Below are 19,373 nucleotides of genomic sequence, written 5' to 3' on the forward strand. Positions count from 1 at the left end.
AGTTCAGAAACAAGGACAACTAAGGTTACCGACAGTGGAAGGAAAAAAGTTGCACATCTGAGCTGAGGAAAAATAGGAGAGAGGAGTTGGATTGGAAGATATTCCTCTTGTCCAGAAGAAAAACTTTAAAAACATATGTGAAGGCAGTGGTGACAAAGCTATAAGTTTACTCTGTCAAGACAGGAAAACAAAAGGTGTAAAAGATTAGCATAATAGCTAAGGTTAAGATAATAATAGGAGAATTTAGAAGTATGCAGTAGCCCATGAATTAAGCATTTATGGGATTTCATTGGACAGGAAGTCTTAGTACAGAGGAAAGGCTCCACCAACAGAGAGAGAAAGGATGATTAGTTCTGCTTCCACTTACCTATTGCCAGACACCAACACAGGCTGTCTCAAAGAATGTCCATGGCTTCATTTAAGGACATACAAAGAGAACGATACCTAATCCTGTTGAATTGGCAGATTGTGGGCATAAGGAAATGTTAGCTGTTGACATATTATAAAGGCACTGCAAGGTTTTGGTCACCAATATCGGTATTATGTGATCAGTTTGAATCTTAGCAAACTACTCCTGTAGTGAGGGGAGAAGGTATAGGTTTGGCAGAAAATTAAATTGCCATCGGATATGTATATTTCATTATAAAGGATACTAAACAGTAGAACAATGTGTGTTTCAGCCACAAATTGGGCTTGGCTGCTTCCATGGATATAGTTCTGTAAAAGACAAAATTCAATTAAGAAAGAAACTTTGGAGCAGAGTTTAAAGTAATTCGTAATGGATATAAAATCTGGCCATTGAGAACGAGATAAACAGAAAGCAATAGCAAAACACAGGAAATGCAGATAAGAAAAATATTAAAAATGAAAATTATTTTCACTCAACGTGGCTTAGACAATAAAATATTAAGCATGGTTTGTTTGATATTAAAAGGTTGCAAACTGAACAGGTTAACAAACAGCTTAGACTATATGGAGAATAAAATTTTTACTGCTAGTCAGTTACATATGGAAAGCTTTGTGTATGCGGGGCTATGTTAGATCCAAGCACAACATTTTTGACAGCAGCTCAGCAATACTTTATAACACGCAGAGAATTAAAAAGGAACATGTGGTTTGAAAGTGTATGTGTCTGTCTGGGTAAAGATCATGATGTAATTTCACATTTTACTCACAAGTTAATTTAACGATCTGTGAAGCAGCATTCAGTTCAGTGTCAATACCTGGGGCACAGGCATCTCAAGAGATGTCATGTGCCCAGTACAACTGAGAAGCACTTGAGTTGCATCTTGCCTATCTGATATGCAAGGCAGAACTGAAGAGGACAAGACAGGCTGATATAACTTTTTAATAAGTCATAGGATTAAATTATTATAAAAGTTCAGTAAAACATTGCCAAAGAGAACAAAAGCATGTCTGAATACATACAAATAGAAATAATGGTTTTACGTACTAGTTACTGGGTATGTGGAGGAGGTGAGGAGAGAAGTTGTACATGTTAAAAAAAAAAAAAAAAAAAAAAAAGGAAGGCCAGGTTCCAGGAGGCAATAAAACGGTTTAACACAGAGAACCTGAAAGCAGCAGAAGAAAGTTGCTTAAAAGTCCAACTGCTGTCACTTCTCCCACTGCCCGGAGAGGTCTTAGTTTCATTTTTTAAAATGTGTGTATGGAAGTGAGAGTAGAGCAGCGGGGGGCATATGAGAGATGGAATTAAAATTTATGGAGACAAGACAAAGAAGGATGGATGGGCTTGAGATAAAAAAGTAGATTAAAAAAAAGCCAGTTCTGTTAAAATAATGTACCTCCAGAGTCTAAGCAGACAGTGCAACTGTTGCACTTCCTCTAAAATAGATTAGTAACAAGAATATATTCTAGAAGAAAGCGGTTAGCAAAATATCTATAAAATGTAATTCCAAGTTTGGAAGTAGAAAATAAAACAGGTATCATTTCTGACTCACCTAACACGTAACACGATCATTTGTACTTATCTACCCTAAATAATTTTTTTGTATCTTCCCTTAATTTTGATATGTCTACAGCAAGAAATGGAAGCCTCCTCTTAAAATGCAGCATACTTGAAACTAAGAAGTCCCTCAGCATTTAAAATGAATAAATGGAACTATAGACAATGGAGTTCCCTCTACAAAATTGGTTTTCCCTGCTCCTAATACAGGGTTCTGTCTAGACCATTCCCTTTTTAGTATTAGCTATTACATGCAATCTAGTCATGAATTAGAGTGATTTATCATACTGAGTTGAGCATGGCATGTCACCAGGCTGGTCAAAATGATCATTCTTAGTCTGATTAGTGACTACATTTCTAGTTTTATTTTTATGTATTTTATTGCACACAAGAGAAATAGCTACAAAAGACAAAACACTTAAACTGAATCAGACATTAAGCAGCCTTTGTTCTTGGATCATAGGGTTAATAGCACCATTCTTGTGGCATTGACACTAAATTATAAGGCACTACAGCAAACAGCAGTCTGGTTGTAATGAACTTCAAACCAATTTAGTATATACTGTCACATTTACTCTATGTTCTCTAAGTGCTAACAACTATGTAGTAAACTTGATTGGCAAATTCTGACTTCATTGCTTTGTGATAACATCCAAAATATTAATCACAATCCATAATAAAAAGGTCATGTTTCTTTGTCCTTCTTAGTCAAAAGAATGATAGGACCATATGTGGGTCCCTCTAAATCCATGCTGGAGCCCTGAGGAGCTTCCTGTTCTCACATCTTACTCTCGTGGCCCTTCTTTCATGATTCCTATATTTCTGGCAGAGGATAAACAGGTATTCCTTCTAAACCAGTTAATACAACTCCTCAAATTTGCCCACTGACTGCTCAAGAGCTCCTTCTGTAGTATTCCTACTCTTGCTGACACAGGAAGCGAGAAGTCAGAAACAAAACTCGCATCCTGGATTTTGTGTTTTTAACATGGATCTTTTCACTGTAATCCTACAAAGATAAAGACTTACCACTTGTCCTGTATGGGGATTCTTATGAGCATATGGTGGCCCTCTGATGTGATTCCACATTTGGCCTGATGTCATTGCTAGCACAAAACACTAGGAAGAAAGAAAGGAAGAACATAAGACAAATTGGTATGGACCTCATACGTCTCTCTATTCAGTTTTCATCTTTGCAATTCACTTCACCCAGGAATGTACAGATGTTGATGTTGCCTTATACAATGCATAGCACAATATCTATTCTTAACTGATAATGTTTCTCACAGTTTGAACTGAAAAGGTTGCAATCAAGTAGTACTACCAGACAACCATGAAGAAAAGCTACATGAACCTCATCTTCACTCTAACCAAAAGTATGGACTTTTCCTTCCAGAAGTCATGTTTTTCAAAAATCATCTGCACTCAAACTTGAAAGTCCGTGGCACAAATAACCCTTTATGTAAAATATGAATACTGTAGTAATATGATCTGCATTACACCGAACTCTTGGTCCCTGTGCTTCTGGATTTTGCCATTAAGATGAAAAGACTCTTTACAGTGTACTACGTTCTAGCCAAGATGTCCTCTCTTCTTAGAGGAACAATAAGCTCCCATTTCAAGGAACACTGGATGTGCCAAACTAGATCAGGCCACTGTCCCATCAAGTCTGGTATCAACTAATAGCAAACAAAACCACACCAAAGCCGTATAGCAAGGAAAGATTCTTTCCGATCTTCTGAATGCTATCAACATATGCCTTGATATATACCATTTGATTGACTGTATCTTGAATAACTTCAAACACTGTTGGTCAGCGCTTTTTATATACCCAGCACCTGTACCAATACTTAGGACTTTAAGCTGCAATTCCAGAGGCCGAATAGCAAATGTTTGAGTCTGAAGCCTGTATTTTAATATCCTGAAAAATGAGTTTTACTGAATTAGACTAGGGATAATCAGAGCCTAAGTATAAACTGGGTACAAAACTCATTTTAAATAAAATTCACACTAATAATCTGTGTGGAGGGATGTGGCATGTAGTCTGGCCTCATCTGTTTGGTTACAAATGCTCTCCTAAATTGCTCATGTTCAGCTTACTCTGAGGTCAGTAGGAGAATCTGGTTTATAATACACCCAGTTGACGGAAAAAGGTTATTTGTTTCACCACTAAATAGTTTCCCACGCAGGAGAGGTAACAAAGCAAATGCAATATTTCCTTCCCTTTCAATTCAATCTGGATCAAGTTGAAACAGGGAGAGGTTAAAAAAAGTATTTTTGCTTACCAAAGCAGCAAAAGCCCAGCCAGTTTTGTTATAGAGAAAATCCAGGTTGCTTCTCCGTAAGTACACAAGGCCACCAATGACTGCCAGCAGCAGACCCAACATCAAGGGACCAGCATAATTCGGAGGTCTTATCACTCGAATCTATGCAAGCAAACGGTTATCTTAAAAAAATTCTTTTTTAAAAAAAAACAGGATGAATATGGAGAAATAAAACCATACCAACGTACACAACACACCAACTTAATATTTCTTTAATAATTCTAACTGTAGTTCAGAAATGAATGCCTTTTATCTTTTGTTTCAATAATACATACTATAGAGCAAAATCTGTTAGGCCATATTTAATATTCTTCCTGTGATAATGATTTATTTCCATGGAGGTGGATGCTTTTACTGGTGGGTGAATCCACACAAGTTTGTAAAGGGATTTGGAATCATTCTAGGTGGAGAGCATTAAATAAATGTAAAATATTATAATGTGGCATATAAAACAAGTTGCCTGTTTTTAAGAGATACTTCATCTCCAAAGCTCAGCTAGACACAGCTGGGCTTAGGACCTGCTTTGAACAGTGTCACCGAGTAACCAATTAGAATAGATTTCCTTCCCCATTGTGTAGATCTGGCAAACAGACTCTCCATAGCTAGATTTACATCGCAGGAAGGAAATGAAAGTCCATCTGTACTTACATTGACATCAGTCCTATCAGCTATCCAACGAGCAAGCTGCTCGGCCGCAAAACCTCGCACTTGCAGCTCATATGTGTCACCCCTTTTAGGTTTCCCTTTAGCTGGGAAGTTTATGAAGGTTGGAGCCGAGTTCATGTTTAGCTGCATTAAAAAGATTAATAAATAAAAGTAGAAGTGAAGCATCAAGAATTAAAGTTATTTAGCCATTTAAACTTTTCTTATTTTATTGCACGTTTCTCATTCATGTTTTGTCCTGTAGCTTATTCACGTAATTAAACAGAAGGGCTATTCATAAAATAGATCTCATGGGTATTTCAACAAAAAATGGTATTGTAGCTTGAATGTTTTTTCTCATAAATGGTCTAGGATATGCAAAAATCCATGACACAAAATTATGTATACAGTACATTAGTCAGACACATTCTTCTTGAATGCTCCATACTTTCTTCTCTCTTTAGTATCGAGAATGTCCTGAGACACCCACAGTTATTCGATACCCAATGCTAACAATAATGCACATCTCAGAAAGCAGTTTGAGACTGGGTATTCTCCCATTAGGTTTAACACTGCACTGTTTAATTTCTAATATAAACAATATTCTCATGTCTTCAATACTGACGTCTGTGGTCAGCAAAGAACTCAAAGAAGGCTGTACAGTTAATACATGTACCTGAAATCAGCTGAGAGATAAAGCTCCTGAAAGTTGTCTATATGGTAAAGTACTATTCTTGCCCTTGCTTATAAAGGAAGGTTTTTTGAATCTTTGTATACAAGTATATCTATAAAGAAATCTATACAGTAGTGTCTAGAGTAAACGTATTGGCATCAAAAGATAATCGCATACATCTTAATGAATATTGATGAGCCTTCTCTTAATGTGTTCTAGCATATTTCTATAGCGAAGCAGCTATTTCTGTCATAAAAGACCTGCATAAAATTTCCAACAGCAGGGCTTCACCAAAATTTCACCGTGAGCCTAAACCTCAGATAGAGTGTAAACCTTTCAGTGACCCTGGACTGAATTATGCTTTCAGACTGAAACAATCATGGCACTCAAAGCTTGACAAATCAGCTACAAAATCTGATTTTCCTTTTGAGTTGCTTCAACATGAAACTGAAATCACAGTTTTATAAAGGTCCAACTGTAAATCTCCAAGATCAAGGTTTGATAATTCTCTGAAAACAAATTAACACAAACATAATGTACATTCTGGATCAAGTACTATCCTGAATAATCTGTATGATTGAGCTGCACAGGTTCCAAGTAACTTGAAAGAACGCAAGGAGGGTGGCATTTCTAGTTTCTTCTGAGGATTTTGCACTTCTTTCAAAAACAGATTTTGTGTGTTAAGAGACAGACCACAGATTGTTTGCCTATAACTAACATGTACTTTTATTTTTGGAAAAAATTAAGTGGACATTTTAAAGAGTAATTTACTGTGCATTCCTAGTAACTTGTCACATTTCTGAAAATCAGATGGACATGAAAATATTTTCAGTCAGTTAAAAAAAAAAAGAAATCAGTTTTCTGACACTGCTCCTTTAAATGGGACACCGAGTTTCTTAAAAATACCTTTATAACAAATTAAAGGTTCTTCCCTCTCCTATCACTGTTTAGAGTTAGAAGTCTTTTGCAAACTGCCATAAACATTTAAATTAGTTCCAGTATTTTACAAGTCACTGTAATTCCATTATTACACTGAATGGCATTACAAGAGTTAGACATAAAAGACTTAATCAGGTCATTCAGTCTATCACTCATACCTATTCAGCACTGTTACCTGCGTATTATTAGTAGTTTGGCCTATTAGTGCTACTGTCACATTAGCAAACAAATCTTGCATATTTCTCATGGATTGGAGGGTTGTTGTGGTTTTAAAAAAAAATCTGTGCAATTTCTATTTTGCAGCAGTTTCGTTACAGATTGGCCAGCATCCCTCATTATGGTAATACTGTACCATATCTTTTGTATTGTATATTTCTTTATCGCTACCCCCAGTTCTCCCCAAATAAAAATCACTTTAAAAAATGAAAGATATATTACCATCTGAAATACATCCGAGCCTTCATCAAAATCCACCATGGCAAAAAAAACCTTATTGGTAAATGCACTGGAGTATCGCCAGGAGTTTGCCAGAATCTGGTATTCTTCATCAGCTTGCCTGAAGAAAAAAACCAAAACAAAACATATAAAACCAGATGCTATACTCATGAGGCTATGTCAAAAACAGAGGGACCTGTGAACATCCTTCCAGCTCTAACATCTCACTGGAAGTAACATCTCTCAACCACACCAAAACTCCTTTCCAGTTAAGATTTTAAAACTAACAAGATGTGTCATGCTTCATTGCTCATTCCTCTGTTTTCAGCCTTGGGCACACAGAGTTTTTTGTTTTTAAGGTGTGGGGCAGATCTTCTGGACTGGTCAAGCTGCACTAGGCCCACCATCAGGAAGCAGGGCATATGAAAAACTGATGCTCAAGGCTGTTTTTCATTGTGCCCAGCTGCCTGTGCTTTAAGATGCTGCTGTGACAGCTGAAGATCATCAGAATGCAGCAGAATTCAAGGTATGCCCTCTTCCCCCAACATGCTTCTGTACATGGAAGTGACCCAGAGATTTCCCTGACTAGCCATTAAAGCCATCCTCAGAGTCCCTTTATATCTCTGGAGCAATACAAAGTGGCAGAAACAGAACCTAGGATCTGATACAGTATAAATGTAAATAAATACTCCAGATATGAGCAAAATCTCAAACTGCAAGGCTCAACAGCAAACTCTAAAAAAAGTGTTTAGCCATTCACTCAAAAAGATTAATGTTAACTCCTCCAAAAACTTCCCTTTTTCATTCTGCACAGCTGCAATTATTACAGCACAGAGATCAACACAGTTAATATGACTTTAGATAATCTGTGCATGTGCATATATAAGAGATTGCATTAGAAAAATACTATTACAGTTTATTGTGTCTTAGTAGCTCTCTCCCACTCTGAATGAAACTGCTCAAATTCAAGAAAAAGGTACTGCAAAGTAGGTCGGTACAGCTTTTACCCACTCAGAACATATGGCACCTTTTACAGTAACCATTAAATTTAAGTTCTTTAGAATTTAATTAAGTCCATACTTGCACACGGCACACTGTCTGTGAGGCTGAAGAGCAGTGAACATCACAACCACTGAGTAATTTCTTGGTGGTGCCTTTACAAGGCGACGAAACTTGTCTCCATTCATTCGGATAACAGCTCTTTTGCTGGCCCATTCCATCAGCTGGCTAACTTTTTCAGATAAAACCATCTAAAAAATAAAGTCAAAAATGTTTATTTTAAAAACTGGACTGACATTAAAAAGAGTCTTGTCTTTTGATCCTCTGAACCGTTAACAGTCTCATGGTGATATTTCAACAAGATGACTGAAATCCAAAAGAAAGCAAGACACACATTATGTGGTCAGGTTGAGAGAGTCCACAGTTTTTTATTATAACAATGTTCAATGGGAGTTCTGAGTGTTCAGTACTTCCAAAAAAAATCACGTCAAAAGCCAATGATCAGGCATTAATGTACCCAGAAAACAGATCCTAATATTGTCCAGTAATACTAAACAAGCCTACTGATTTAAATTAAATTATAGATTAGTTTTGGATCACTTCCTGTAACTTAAGAACATTACCTTGTTCAAAAAATAACTGTTCAGTTGCAATGATTTCTCTACTGGTGATACTGTTAATAGGCTCCATTCTCTTTAGCTAATCCAGACAAACCCATACACAAGTAGTGCAATCATTTTCACATATAAAAACACTTATCTGTATAAAGAAAAGGAGGACTTGTGGCACCTTAGAGACTAACCAATTTATTAGAGCATAAGCTTTCGTGAGCTACAGCTCACTTCCTCAGATGCATATCGTGGAAACTGCAGCAGGCTTTATATATACACAGAGAATATGAAACAATACCTATTTCCACCCCACTGTCCTGCTGGTGGGAGGAGGTATTGGTTCATATTCTCTGTGTATATATAAAGCCTGCTGCAGTTTCCACGATATGCATCTGAGGAAGTGAGCTGTAGCTCACGAAAGCTTATGCTCTAATAAATTGGTTAGTCTCTAAGGTGCCACAAGTCCTCCTTTTCTTTTTGCGAATACAGACTAACACGGCTGTTACTCTGAAACTTATCTGTATGTAAGCTTGGACACATCTTAGTGACAGCAACTAAGTAAGGTCCACAATTCTTCCCTACCGATGACCGCAGATGACCTCGCCTCAGGCACGACCCGGCTCCCCACGCTGCTCCCCACAGGCGGGGGCCCGGCTCCCCACGCTGCCCCCCTCCGGGCGGACGGCTCCCCACAGGCAGGGGCCCGGCTCTTCAAGGCTGGGCAGCTCAGGATATGGCCGGGCTCCCCCAGCGGAAGGTAGCCAGGCAGACTATGGCCCTTATAGCTCTGGGAATCCCAGGCCGGTTTCTCCCTCAGCCCAGCTGGTGGCGGGGGGCCCTCACCTCCTTCCGCTTCTGCCCTGCGGTCCAGGGTCCCTCGCAGGCCATCAGCACCACCAAGACCCCCAACATCAGCACCCGCCACGCCGCCATGTCCGCTCCTTCCACCGGCACCCGCCGCTGATTGGCCCTGCCGCTGACTCAAGCACTACTCTATTGGCCGAACAAGGCGGACAGACTACTTTCCATTCACGTCCTTGGCTCCAGCTCATTTTGTATTGGTCCAACGTCCTCATCCGTCAGCCAATCGTAACGAGGCAAGCTGTTGTCGTGCGATTGGTTGTTTGATGAATTGGGAGGAGTCGGTTCGGAGGGCCAAGGAGCGGAACTAGTAGTCGGATGGGCTGTGATAGGGACCGCAGGATCCAGGGCGGAGCTAAACTGGCCTGGGTGTTGGAGTGCGATGAGCTGAGGCAGCAGCGTCACTGCAGTTAAACAGTTGGAGTAAGGACAGCATTACAGCCAGGGCACAGGGCAGCATCAGCAATGCAGGGGGGGTGCCTCGTGGTACCGAGGTGTCCAGTCTGGCTTGCACATTATTCTAGGTGCTATTTCAGCTATTATTTGTCTGGGAGTCTCACCCGCAGCTCGCATTGCACTGACAGTCTTCTCCTGTCCTGTCACATTGTAAATGTGAATCTTAATGTGCTATCCTCGTGAAGCATTTTCAGCGTTACTGATGACTAACCTGTACTTCTCTTCAGCTAAAAGTCCGTTTTCCAGATTGCTTTCCTTGGCTTCCATTTTTCTGAGCACTGTCCATTACGTCTCTGGTTCTCCATTTCCAAGCTTCATTGCTCCACGGGTTATGGTGCAACTTTGAACTATTTGCCCCTGAAATTGTTACTATATTAACTACTAACCATGTTCTTCAGCGTCTATGAAAAGTCCATGAGATCTGAAGGCGCCGACCCTCTGAAGGCAGATGGGTCTGTTAATACACAGAAGACACTTTTATTATACATTTATACATTTTATTATACATTTATATTCGGTTAGACATAGGGTAGCAGGAGCAACCAACAGGATGGCTGGATGCCTCTGAAGAAATAGTGCATGCCGGGAGTATTATAATTAGGAAAATAATCTTTATAGTAGATCCTCAAATACCCCTCTCATGCAGCTACACAATCCTATATTCCTATTCTTGGTGTTTATTTTAAAGTATCATCTTGATCCGTCAAGTTTTATTTCTTGTATCCTGTCATACTTTGTGCAGATTTGGACCCTCGTGCTGTAACTGGGTCTGCCTAAGAAGACCCTTGCATGCAAGTGGAACCTCGTTGACCTAAGCAGAGCAGTTTCGCGGTTTGTCTCTTCATGGATCATAAAAACTGTCTGGAATATATCAGTATAGCTATAATAAATCAATATCGATAACATACATAGTTATATACGAATAGAGATTTCCGCTATACATACAGGAATGAACGTTCTTTGTATAAAGACAAGGCACTATCATGCATGCATCTATATCACTATCAAGAAAGAGATGGAATGTACTTCCATACCTATATCTTTCGATGTATGACATAGGTATGGATTTAAATTCTGTCTTTCTCGACATATTCTTACTGAGAGATTGTAATTCGGTATCCATTACATATGCAAGAGTTTACGTGATTTAAGTAATTAAATATGCACCTGTTTGTATAGATATAAACTGTGATCTTTCAATCATATAAACTACATGCTTAATTTTACTCATATGCACATGTATTTGTAAAATCAGAGCCACAGGGATTTTACATTATTAAGATCGATACATCAATGACCAAGTTAGATCATGCCTATGAATCAGTAAAGGCTTTCTCTGAATATATAGTGTAAATCCCTGTCTTTATTTAGTCATTTTTATAATGTAAGTCCCTATTTAATGGGCGCCACAATGTATATTGATATTGTGTAAATTTCTGTCTGCGTGAGGTGATCCTTACCCTGCCGCGTAGTAAAACGCTTCCTCGGGTGCTTATTACAGTTAAACTCGGTGTTTTACTCGCACAAATACCGAGAAATAAAAAAAAATGTGTCAGAAGTGGGATTCGAACCCACGCCTCCATACGGAGACCAGAACACCCAACCCTCGACAGAGGAAGGCACTTTAAGCCTTGAGTCTGGCGCCTTAGACCACTCGGCCATCCTGACACCGCTGTTAAAAAGGGCAGCTGGGAGATCCTTGTTCTACACTGCAGAGTCAGCGCCTCTAGCATTCTTCTCCTGACTGATTAATTCCCATAACACAAGCCATCACTAACGTAGGGAGTGGGGGGGAGCCCGTGGGAGTCCCGGGCCCCAGCTTCCCGGGTACAGCGGCTTCTTCCCACAGGGTTGTAAGAGCCCCGCCACGCAACCGCAGAAACTACATTTCCTAGAATGCCGTGGGGCCCCGCTCAGGAAGAGGATGGAATACAAAACGGGGCGCATGCGCAGCGTTCGGACTTCCTGGCTGGCCACCATTTTGTTTTTCACTGCTCGCAAGGGTATAAGGCGCAGAAGGAGAAGGGCAGAAATTATCCGTCCGAGACGCCAGCATGTTGCCTCTGGCCAGAACCGCGGTGCGCCTCAGCGGTGAGCGGTGGAGGGGTCCCCAGAATCCCAGTCCCCTCCGAACCGAGAGCTCTTGAGCCGTGTAGCGCCCCTTCCCCGCCCCTCCGCAGTGACCTGGTCCGCACTGGAACCGAGCTCCCCCCGACCCCTGCAGTCAGTTGCCTCCGCGAGCCCGTTCCCCGTCCGGGTAGCCTCCGCCGAGGCGTGGGGAATGGCGTGGGCACAGGGGTCTGCTCGTATGGATGCTGTTGTAGGAATGAGACCTTGGATTGTTACTTTCCAAGGCAGAGTGGGCGCGATATATACTGGAAGCCTACGGATTGATGGGCGATGTCTTGTGTTTGAGCACATATGTAAACGTTTGGCAAAACGCTTAATTTAAGCTCAGTGGTTTTTAAAGTGGAAGCTAAAAAAAGGGCGGGGGTTTAATGTTAGGGAAACCATGTTTTAGTGTGTGACTATTTCAGTGCATTGCCTACGTAAAATGCTCTGGAAATAACATCAGGTTACAGCCTTCTTGAAGTTGGTTGTCTGGGCCTTGGTCTTACCTGGTACATTTAATTTCACAAGAGTAAGTGCATACAAAATTTTTCAGCTCTTGGGATTTATATTTCAATTAGCATTGTCTACACAGTGCTTGAGTCTTTTTCTTGGTTGTGTGTGTGAGAGAGAGATACCATCATAAGTTTTCTGGCTTCTTTGCTCCTTCTGGAAACACTTGGATTAATTACAGACATTCTTTGTGGAAAAGTATGTATTGATAAGTTTATAGACTAACCATATATCTTTGCATTTGAGGAAGTGATTGTACCTAAAGTGGCACTAGAGATTTGAAATTGAGTGAACAAAAGGTCTTCATTTCTGTGGGTGTATTTTATAGTTACCTACCTAGTGAGAGTTTTAAAGTAGCTTGCCAACCAAATAAAATAAAATGTTAACAAGTCTTTGATGGATTTGTCTAAAATAATTTTCTCTGTTCCGGCAATTGTGTGGCTTTGTAATGCTGCCAGAATGTTACAAAGTCTTGTGTCTAGCTCTCTGTTTTAATGAAGATCATCCTTATTCTTAGTGTTATGAAGTACATTTTTTTTCTAGGGGATGCAAGGGAGGACTGCCAGAGACTTGAATAGATGTGTATATCAGTCCATTGGTACATCTTACATTTTGACAATTTCTCTTAGCTCGGGGCACTCAGTGGATTGCAGCAAGACAGAGTCACCACAAACATGCATCTGACTTCCATGATAAATATGGCAACGTTATACTACTTGGTGGAGCCCTATTTTGTGTCTCCATTTGGGGATATGTAAGTACTATATGATTGGTACTATCACTAGTGTCTGCTGTAACTGTAGCCCTGAATTTGCAAGTTGTTATGCACCTTTATAAGGATTTGCCTATATGAAGCAACTCAAATCGTAGGGCTTTGGGGTTTCCTGAAAGAGTAATTTTGTATGCATTAATACCCCAAAGGGAAGCGATTCATTAGTACAGCTTTAAATGTAGGGCTTCAATAGGCACTTATTTTGAATATCAATTTACTGCAAGTCTTCAGAACTGTTAAACAGCTTGATTAAATATAAGCTAAGCACACTTCCTTTGTCTAATAATGCATTTCCAAAATGGGCAGCTGGATGAGTGAGCTATTCAACTCAAGTTTTCTTTTTATGTTGGTGAAAATATTGTGTGGCTGTACTATAAGAGCAAAATATTGGACTGATGCTGTTATCCCCTGAATTTCACAGTATCTGTTTTTAAATGTTTTAAATATAGATTTCTAATACAGTATGTGACATAAGTCTTTTATTTAGAGTTTAGTAAAAGACAGGTGTGGATATTGAGTTATTAATATTTCTGTAATACCAGTTACTGTTGTAAAATAGTATAAATGTAATACCAATTGAATCAGTGTAAGGGGCTGAATAAGATCTCAAATCTGAGAGTAAAAATAATTCTGATAGAGAATGATGCCCCTCAACTGTGTTCTTTTATTTTAACTTCTTGTTCTTGAACAGTTGCATAGGTTAAAGATACTATAAAACTGTCACTCCTAAAAGGAGACACCTAATATGCGTAACTTTTACTCTGTATAGCTTTATTGGATTTGAGGGCTACTAACTATTAATAATGGTTAGGGTCCTATCAAATTAATGGCTGTGAAAAATGCATCCCAGACCATGACATCTTTTGTGTACTTTCACCATGTAATAGGGTACTTTTTTTATAGTTAGTGTCCTATGCTACAGAGTAAAAGTATACAAAAGTACACAGGTTTTCTCAAACTGGGGGTCCCCACCCAAAAGGGGTTAGCAAGGCTATTATAGGTAGCAGTGCTGCTCCTGGTGGCAGTGTTGCTTTCAGAGCTGGGCACCCGGCCGCTGCTTTGACCACTCGGCTCTGAACGCAGTGCAGAAATAATAAAGGCAATATCGTGACCCTCCTACAATAGCTTTGTGACCACCCTTTTGAGTCAGGACCCCCAGTTTGAGAAATGCTGAATCTTAAGGGCTTTACGTGTTTATATTTTACCACTTTTAAATACATACTCATGTTTATTTAAAATTTAAATATTTGAAACTGTGAAATTCAAGATTTTAAAAATGCTATAACTGTGAAACTTAGGAAAATGAACCATGAATATGGTAGGTACCTAATGGTCTTTTCAGTCTAGCAGAGCAAGGTATAACATGATCCAATAGCTGAGAGTTGAAGCTAGACCAACTCAGACTGGAAATAAGGCATAATTATTTAACAGGAGAGTAATCAGCCACTGGAACAACTTACCAAGGGTCATGGTGGATTGTCCATCACTGACCACTTTTTAAAACAAGATTGGATGTTGTTCTAAAAGATATGCTATCCAAATTATTTTGGGTAAGTTCTATGATATACAGGAGCTCAGCCTAGATGATTACAGTGGTCTTCTGGCCTTGGAATTAGACAAACTTGTTCTTATGTAACTTTTTAATCTATTACAGGTGGCAACACAAACTGGAATTGAGTGGAATTTATCACCTGTTGGCAAAGTTACCCCAAAAGAATGGAGAGAGAAATAGCCTTTCCTTATTATGGACTGAAATGTGCAGTAATCCTGAACTGGTCTGAAATTTTCATTTCTGCCATACGTATAATGGCATCTGTTCACTGATTATTGCTATCTGTGATGTGGCATTACTGGTTTAATAAATATATTTAAAAATTCTTTTGTTCATCTAGGTCTTATTCCTGTCCCATGTTTCATAGCTTGCTATAAAAGTATAGTGAGCAATTTTAAGAATATTGCTTGGTTATAAAATCTTGAATTTTAGATACATGATATTCCTTAAAAACCACTGATATGAGTTTAGGATAGATGCAGATGATGAAGTAACTGAAGGCAAATGAATCTTTTTGCAATAACCAGACATTTAAGAGCATGTGGACGACATGTCTACTTGTGTAGACTTTATTCACTTCAGCTGGACTCTGCATGCAGACTTACTGCAGGGACACATCTTCCATTCTTAAATCATAGTTCTTTTAACAAAGAAGCATTGTATTTTGTCTTTTTTTTCACTTAGCAGTCTTCTTAAGGGCTGCAAGGGGCACTGGTTTATCAAGTCTCCCTTTCAGGAATCTATCATCCCCAGCATCCTCTACTTCTTACTGGGTAATGGAAAGTGAACTTATCTGAGTACATTTTAGAAGTACCCATTAGCCAGAATAATCATAGTGTGGAGATAGTAGCAAGAAGTATATGCTTACAGTCTGCAAAACTAAGTACCAGTAGCTAGTGACAATATAGAGGGGAAGCCAAAATGTTCAAGAATAGATTGCCTGTATAAGAGGGCTAAACATGGCTTCTGCTTGACATCAGGCTCCTGCTGAAATGGTTCTTGAACTCAGGAGGTCGATGGGAAGTTGGTAATGCCTGCCTTCTCGCCATTGGTGGTGCTGTTTGGAACCACAAATGCTCTTAAAGGTCTGACTGAGGCTCTGGCTATACCAGAAGCATTTTACCAACATTGGAATGCTGGATGCTATACTAGAAAAGCACTCCTAGTTTGGATGCAGCTGTGTTGGTTGTGCTTTCCACTGGTATAGTGAAAGCCTATACTAGTAAAAGTGCTTCGGTGTCAGTGAGGATGTAGATGCAGTTATACCAGAAAATCCCATTAGAGGCTTCTGCCAGCATAACTGTCAGGGATCACTTTTCACACACCTGATCAACATACCTATGCTGGCAGAAGTCTGTAGGTTGAACCTGTTTTTAGACTGAAAGGCAGAGGCACTGGGTGAAATCCTCATCCCAATTGTCTATAGAAATTGTCATTAATTTGCTGGTTCTTTGTATATTTAAGTAGTGCCTAGCACAATGGGGTATTTTTGCCATGTAAACCATACACCCTAGACCAGTCTGAGGAACCAGTTGCTGCCTTATTTCCTGTTGCAGCACTTGTGCAAGGGCTCCTGATAACTCTGGGGTGTTCTGACTATCTTACTTCCTAAACTTATGTTGACACTTAATACTTAGTCCTGTCATGAATGCAGGGGACTGGACAAGATGACCTCTTAATGTCCCTTCCAGTCCTATGATTTGAAACTCAAATGTATCCTGCCATATGAGGCTGAAGACTGACTTTCTGGCCTAATTGGATGTGGGAATATTACCTCTGGTGATTATAGGGCCCTTTTTCACTTTGCAGGTATATGACATTAGTGGTTTAAGACTTTGATACCTGATCCCTTCTGATTTTTAAGTTATATCCCAAAAGGAGTATTTTATAAACATTTTAGTAGCTCTTAATGTTTACTGGTGCAATTCACTGCACTAAGATCACTTCAGTTAGAGGTGTGTAGGGCAAGTGCCCGCAGTCTTTCCCCCACCCTCTACTGTGGTGCTAAAATACATTAATATAGTTTTCGGAGTAGCAGCTGTGTTAGTCTGTATTTGCAAAAAGAAAAGGAGTACTTGTGGCACCTTGAAAGCTTATGCTCAAATAAATGGTAGTCTCCAAGGTGCCACAAGTACTCCTTTTCTTTTTATTAATATAGTTGTACTGCTTCCTTTTTGGGGTATCTGGTAAAGGAACCGTATCCATGTGCATATGAAGGTCAAAACACAGTACTTAATTTAAAAGAAATTTGTATACACTTCTGTGGAAAGGTGCTAAAGTGAAAACTGGGAAGAATGGAAGTGCCTGAATATAGCCTCTTCCTAAGACACCCTTCTCTACTGGGCGTACTATATGACACCCACCCTCATATGCTGAGGTTACAGTAGGTTTCTAAACTGTAATCACTTTTAGAAAAATAAACCAGGGCAGCAATCTGCTTTAGTTACCACCTCCTCCTCCTATGTCGTGTGCTAGGTTCACCCTCCTTGCCACAGAGCTCCACTCCCCCTTCCTTGAAAAATTTGAACGAAATGACCTTGTTCCCCCATTGCTCGAAGAGCTTTGATTTTGTAAACGAGATCCTTAAATTAACCTGTGATGTTTCATTCTGCTTCAAAAAAACTAAACCACAGCCACTTGCCCAGAAATGGTATTGGGGCGGAGGGAGAGAATCAAACTTCCTCCACAGTCCTGTGACTGCGATGTCGCCAAGGCCTTGCTGTAGCAAAAACGCTTGACTGAAAATGTTCCACCCTTCCCCTTTCTCGCAGGGCTGGGGGACTCCGGGTCATGGGGCCCCTTTCCCTTGAGGCTCCGGTACAGCTTTAGTCACTCCCTTGTCACGTGAGTGGGGGACTAGCCCGAGCTTTGTCACGTGGCTTTCTGCACGGGGACGGCGCAGAGTGGCTGGCAATGGGAGCGGGGCGGGGCTGTCAGGGGGCGGAGTCTCCGCTGCCGCGCTGAGGGGCGGGAGTCGCCAGCGCAGCTGTTGGGGAGCTGGAGCTCTGCTGGCGGAGCGCTGCTGGGTGAGTGCGTGTGCGCGCGCGCGTTCCCTCGCCCGGCGCTGAGGGGCCCGTCCCCAGACAAGCTGGTCATCGCGCGTCTCTCCTTCCCCAGTCTGCCTTGGTCAGTGCTGCCCCCCGCGCTGTGGTGGGCTTCAGCCCGGCTCCCCGGGCTCTGGCGTGGGGTGGGGGAAGCTGTGACCGCGGGCAGCCCGCTCCTCAGGCCCAGCAGCCCCGGGCTCTGGTGACATCTCCTCCCGCCGCCCCGCTCTCTGGGTCGCTGAGCTGCTGGCCGTGGTGGGGGCTCCAGGAACATGGGGGGGGGGGACAGTTTTCCCATCTCGCAAAATGTTTGAGCTGTATGTATGTTGGGGGAGGTCGGGAGGGAGAATGCATTAGACCTGCCGCTGGTGTGAGGGGCTATGCCAGCAGGAGAAGCCTCCCCTCTATCTCTCCTTCGCATCCCCGACAGGTATGTGTGACTAGGTGTGGCCAGGATGATCCATGCAGGATTGTTGAAGCTGTTGGTCCCAGGGTATGAGGGACACAAGGTGGGTCAAGTAATATCTTTTACTTCCCTTGGTGAAAGAGAAACTTTCTAGTATAAGCAAAGCTCTGTTTCAGTAAGAGCTGAAGAAGAGCTCAGTGTAAGCTCAAAAGCTTGTCTCTTAACAGAACTTGGTCCAGTAAAAGATATTACCTGATCCATCCGTCTTTCAGGATGATCCAGGTAATTTCGGGAAATATAAGGTGGTGATTAGAAGGTTACTCCTGGCTTAATAACATGCCATAATCAAACATGACTCTTCACTTTTATTGGTAACACTCTAGATTATTAAAGGGTTCATAAAATCTATACATCTCTTATGCAGATTTGGATGGTGTATTTTGTTTTATTTTCTTTTATTTCTCCCAGCTTGGATAGTGAAAGTCCACCTGCCTCTCCCGCAGGTGGTGAACAGGCAAAACATGTCATTTACTGTTCTTACTGTTCTCATATTTTTATTTATGCTTGGATATTTAATTATGCATTGTTCTTGTTAGTATTTTGAGACTAATCTAAAAAATAAGGCGCCTCTGTTAGTCTTATTATATACCCACATAATTAAGATGCATTCTATTCCTTAATGTTTAGAATGGTCCTATTTGGGCTATATTCATATTGTCCAAAACCCTCCATTTGCTATTGTCGGCAGTGGTTGCTGGGAAGGATAGAAGCAAGAAACAGGATTTACTATTAATTGATCTCAAGTTTTATTAAGCTCTTGTTTGAACTGAAGTAAAAATGTTTGCCATGTATACTTTCTGATGTGCATCTTATAAAGAGCTAGAAGCCCTGAAAGGATTTTTCATAGTTTGTATAACTCAGGCAGGATTTCTTAATATCTGGATTTTTTCAGTTTTTAATTCAGGCAATGTGAAACATAACCAGTTGAGAGTCTCACAAAACTTAGATGTGCGTTTAGGATGAGCTGTTATCCCTGGACTATCTAGTTACATTACTGCATAGATAAGAGCAGTGCAT

At 40.5% G+C, this 19,373-nt stretch overlaps 3 protein-coding genes and 1 non-coding gene across 11 annotated transcripts in view; 2 read left to right on the plus strand and 2 right to left on the minus strand.

Annotated features, from left to right (window-relative positions):
• Window positions 1–9,591, minus strand: part of MAGT1 (magnesium transporter 1) — a 28,333-nt gene extending 18,742 nt beyond the window's left edge. Inside the window, exons 1-7 of one of the 3 annotated variants that reach the window (XM_073361142.2) lie at window positions 9,427–9,591; window positions 8,054–8,223; window positions 6,977–7,094; window positions 4,933–5,073; window positions 4,246–4,386; window positions 2,990–3,079; window positions 654–717 (exon numbers count right to left, since the gene is read on the minus strand). In XM_073361142.2, the coding sequence (XP_073217243.1) occupies window positions 654–717; window positions 2,990–3,079; window positions 4,246–4,386; window positions 4,933–5,073; window positions 6,977–7,094; window positions 8,054–8,223; window positions 9,427–9,516 (814 nt within the window). In that variant the 5' untranslated portion in view covers window positions 9,517–9,591. The remainder of the gene's footprint in view (window positions 1–653; window positions 718–2,989; window positions 3,080–4,245; window positions 4,387–4,932; window positions 5,074–6,976; window positions 7,095–8,053; window positions 8,224–9,426) is intronic. The other 2 variants (XM_073361143.2, XM_073361141.2) reach the window with 2 other exon arrangements.
• Window positions 9,592–11,450: 1,859 nt separating this feature from the next.
• Window positions 11,451–11,568, minus strand: TRNAL-CAA (transfer RNA leucine (anticodon CAA)). Its single transcript has 2 exons — window positions 11,531–11,568; window positions 11,451–11,496 (listed from the first exon to the last, which is right to left on the minus strand). It is a non-coding gene; the product is annotated as a tRNA-Leu (tRNA).
• Window positions 11,569–11,857: 289 nt separating this feature from the next.
• On the plus strand, window positions 11,858–15,171 carry COX7B (cytochrome c oxidase subunit 7B). The gene is made up of 3 exons (XM_073361144.2): window positions 11,858–11,991; window positions 13,152–13,276; window positions 14,949–15,171. The coding sequence occupies exons 1-3, from the start codon at window positions 11,955–11,957 to the stop codon at window positions 15,024–15,026; spliced, it is 240 nt and encodes a 79-aa protein (XP_073217245.1). The 5' UTR covers window positions 11,858–11,954; the 3' UTR covers window positions 15,027–15,171.
• A 2,613-nt stretch (window positions 15,172–17,784) lies between these two features.
• Window positions 17,785–19,373, plus strand: part of ATP7A (ATPase copper transporting alpha) — a 60,545-nt gene continuing 58,956 nt past the window's right edge. For 3 of the 6 annotated variants that reach the window (XM_073361145.2, XM_073361151.2, XM_073361152.2), the window contains exon 1: window positions 17,785–17,872. The gene's annotated coding sequence lies outside the window, so the exon portion shown is untranslated. The other 3 variants (XM_073361147.2, XM_073361146.2, XM_073361148.2) reach the window with 3 other exon arrangements.

This window comes from Lepidochelys kempii, chromosome 9, assembly GCF_965140285.1.
Source record: "Lepidochelys kempii isolate rLepKem1 chromosome 9, rLepKem1.hap1, whole genome shotgun sequence".
Taxonomy (NCBI): Eukaryota; Metazoa; Chordata; order Testudines; family Cheloniidae; genus Lepidochelys; species Lepidochelys kempii.